Source organism: Eumetopias jubatus, unplaced genomic scaffold (assembly GCF_037043125.1).
Source record: "Eumetopias jubatus isolate StellerSeaLion01/CBP00866 unplaced genomic scaffold, mEumJub1_p1.0 scaffold_14, whole genome shotgun sequence".
Lineage (NCBI taxonomy): Eukaryota > Metazoa > Chordata > Mammalia > Carnivora > Otariidae > Eumetopias > Eumetopias jubatus.
In genome coordinates this window covers 97260641-97262496 of record NW_028274820.1, presented here as the reverse complement: position 1 = coordinate 97262496, position 1856 = coordinate 97260641, and the positions used below count along the sequence as shown (strand labels likewise).

Sequence of the window (1856 nt, the reverse complement as noted above, 5' to 3'; positions counted from 1 at the left end):
TTACCTTTTTTCACTAAGTTTTCCCAACAGTCTCCTCAGGGCACTCATTACCTCCTTGTTCCTTAAGCTGTAGATTAAGGGATTCAGCATTGGGGTCACCACAGCATAGAACAGGGCAACCATCTTCTCTTGCTCTGCTGAGGAACCAGCAGTGGGTCTCAAGTATGTGAAGATGGCTGTTCCAAAGCACATGGAAACCACAGTGAGGTGGGAAGCACAGGTCTCAAATGCTTTGCAGCGTCCTTCGGCAGAGCGAACATGCAGAATGGCAGTAACTATACGACCATAAGAGAACAGAACCAGGAAACAGGGAAGCATGATCCCCAGAAATCCTGAGATGGCCACCATGACCTTGTTGAAGGAGATGTCCACACAGGTCAGCCTCAGCACAGCCAACATCTCACAAGCAAAGTGATTAATAACATTATGGCACAAAGGTAGCCGAAAGATGATGATTGTCTGCACCACTGAATTCATGAAACCAGCCCCCAAGCAGCCGGCAGCCAGCCCCAGGCACAGCCCTCCATGCATGATGACCGTGTAGTGCAGCGGATGGCATACCGCCACATAGCGGTCATAAGCCATGGCTCCCAGCAGGAAGAACTCGGAGCTGCCCATCGCCAGGGAGATAAAGAGCTGGAACACACAGCTGTGGAATGGGATGGACTTCCAGGCTGACAGGAAGTGAACAAGCATCTGTGGGACAGTGCTGTTGGTATAACAGATGTCCACAAATGACAAGACACTGAGGAAAATGTACATTGGTTTGTGTAGCCTGCTGTCCAGTCTGATGAGGAGGATGATGAGGAAGTTCCCCAGCACGGTCACCAGATACATGACCAGGAAAAGGACAAATAGGGAGAGCTGAGTGTCCCAGCAGCTGGACAGCCCCAGCAGAATGAACTCACTCATCCAGGTCTGGTTTTCTCTGCCCATGAGACTCTGAGGACCAAATCCAAGTTATAAATCAATGAACACCAGATACTTAAGGTGGCAGGGGGCCTGACGAGGTCATTCCGACCAAACAGCCATGCAACATCGCACTGTGCGCTTTCCCAGATTATATGTCTCCTTCAGGGTTTGGGACCACAATAGAACCCATTGATATGGCTCAGATTCAAGGAAGGAGAAAACTCTTCTCCTTCCTTAAATAGGAAAGGTTTTATGAAAATGCTTAGACAGTTGAGATGAAATGATTAACTGTAAAACATGCTTCTCCTATCTAGGGCCAGTTCCAAGGCATGGAGTTTGTTTACTTCTTTGTTGGATGCAAGTATTTCCCTCTTCCAGCCTCAAAATCCATATTGAATGGAGCCTAACAGGTATTAACTGTTTTTTGGTTGTTGTTTTTTTTTTACTATTTTACTTCTGGAGTCTCTATGAAAATGAAATACTAAATTTCCATCCTTTTAAAATCAGAAATTTTAGGTTGCAAGTTAGACGGTAGCAAATATAAAATAGATTTTTCAATAGGAACAAATTGTCAAAATTACATTTCAGGGTCAGGGAAGTAAAGAATGAAGACATGGGGCGATCAGCCTCTGTTCTGAAAAATCTTCACCTGCTTGTCTTTTATCAGTGGAGAGGGTAAGAGGAAAGAATCTGTAATGTTATTTTCATCCTCCTTTGGAAGAGGAGCATAGCACTGATAGGCAGGGTATGTCTGTGAAGAAAGAAATCAAAGTCAAAGATGCATTAACTGGCTTCCCTAATAAATGATAGGAGCTCAGATACTTGCCACACATATTTGCCTATTAACTAAGACAAAATGGAAAACTGGCTGCACGTTTGCTGACTCTGTATGTATCCTGGGTAGTGAAAGTTATGGTTTGGAGATGATAGTGTGATGGAACATC

The 1856-nt window shown here is 44.7% G+C and overlaps 1 protein-coding gene across 1 annotated transcript; it reads right to left on the bottom strand.

Annotated features, from left to right (window-relative positions):
• LOC114211750 (olfactory receptor-like protein OLF3) lies at positions 1–936 on the bottom strand. Its single transcript, XM_028106424.1, has one exon. It carries the CDS (start codon positions 934–936, stop codon positions 1–3), a length of 936 nt encoding a protein of 311 aa, XP_027962225.1.
• Between the last annotated feature and the right edge of the window lie 920 nt (positions 937–1856).